Source organism: Fulmarus glacialis, unplaced genomic scaffold (genome assembly GCF_000690835.1).
Source record: "Fulmarus glacialis isolate BGI_N327 unplaced genomic scaffold, ASM69083v1 scaffold40230, whole genome shotgun sequence".
Lineage (NCBI taxonomy): Eukaryota > Metazoa > Chordata > Aves > Procellariiformes > Procellariidae > Fulmarus > Fulmarus glacialis.
In genome coordinates this window covers 1,979-3,375 of record NW_009187810.1, presented here as the reverse complement: position 1 = coordinate 3,375, position 1,397 = coordinate 1,979, and the positions used below count along the sequence as shown (strand labels likewise).

Sequence of the window (1,397 nt, the reverse complement as noted above, 5' to 3'; positions counted from 1 at the left end):
GGTGGCTGCAGCTCCCCCCGAAGGGGCTATGTCCAATGGGGTCTACGTGCCACCCAGCGCGGCCAACGGGGACGTGAAGCCGGTGGTCTCCACAACGCCGCTGGTGGACTTCCTCATGCAGCTGGAGGATTACACGCCTACGGTACACGGGACGCGCTGGGGGCAGGCTGCACGCAGGTGACAGGCTGCCACCGGGAAGCAGGCTTCCTCCAACTTCTCTCTTGTACAGATCCCAGATGCTGTCACGGGGTATTACCTCAACAGAGCAGGATTCGAGGCCTCTGATCCACGCATGTAAGTGGCAGCGGGTGTGGTAGAGTGTGGTCTCAAGGACCCCATATGGGGTCTGATAGCCAGGGTCCTGACAGAAATTCCTTGGTCCCGGTGGTGCTCTCTGCTGTCTGTCTGAAATTATCCCTTCTCTTTCTCTGCTGGGTAGCATTCGTTTGATCTCTTTGGCCGCACAGAAGTTTATTTCTGACATTGCCAACGATGCGCTGCAGCACTGCAAGATGAAGGGAACAGCCTCAGGCAGCTCCCGCAATAAGAGCAAGGTGAGAGAAGGACAGAATGGCAGGTTGAGGGGAAGCGTCCTCTCCTGGGGCTGTAGCAAGCTAAACTTGCTGCCATCGAATGCGGGGATGTGGGTTGTAGAAAGTCTTAAACCTGTTGTGCTCCTGAAGGGTCAACACGCTTACTAATAAGCTGGGGCTCTGCTGGTGGAAAAGGGACGCTGGCGGGAAAATGAGGTGGGCAGTGGAATATGCTTTGATGGCTTCACAGGAACGTGTGAGTAGCTGCACCTCATCAGACCGAGGGCCATCTCGCCCTGCGTCCTCCCTCTGACAGCGACCAAAATTCACATGCTTGGGGAAAAACATAAACGGGGAGCAAGCATGTAGGCGTAATTTCTGGGAATTCTCCCAGTCGTCATCTGTTTGCGGTTCGGGGGCCTCACGAGGGCGATGTAATTTATCTTTATAGCATTGGCTAATGCTCAGCGTCTTTCTGTCCGTTGAGCAGCTGAGGGCACAGAGCAAACAAAACGTGCAGTACTTGAGAGCTGGTTAATGCCCCAAGTGCTGGTCTGCAGCTGCTTCTGGGAATTGTGCACATGCAGGTCACCACAGCTTGTAGGGGAAAAATCCTAAACTCCACCAGGTTTATGAGGAAAGCCTGGCAGCTTAGATTGTCCTTGCTGTGACTGACACTACTCCTTGTCCCTTCAGGATAAGAAGTACACGCTGACCATGGAAGACCTGACACCAGCACTTGCAGAATATGGCATCAATGTGAAAAAGCCACATTATTTCACATAAGGACTGAGGGATTGTCACTGGGAACTTTTTTTAGGGTCGCTTCTGTGCCATTAAACAGCTGGCGAGTTTTTTTTGTGG

General features: G+C 53.2%; 1 protein-coding gene across 1 annotated transcript; it reads left to right on the top strand.

Moving 5' to 3' along the window:
* Positions 1–10: 10 nt before the first annotated feature.
* TAF10 (TAF10 RNA polymerase II, TATA box binding protein (TBP)-associated factor, 30kDa) lies at positions 11–1,319 on the top strand (the record flags this gene model as incomplete). The annotated part of the gene is made up of 4 exons (XM_009576395.1): positions 11–142; positions 230–294; positions 440–554; positions 1,230–1,319. Coding segments are annotated over 4 exons (402 nt in total), but the record flags the coding sequence as incomplete, so codon positions are not given.
* Between the last annotated feature and the right edge of the window lie 78 nt (positions 1,320–1,397).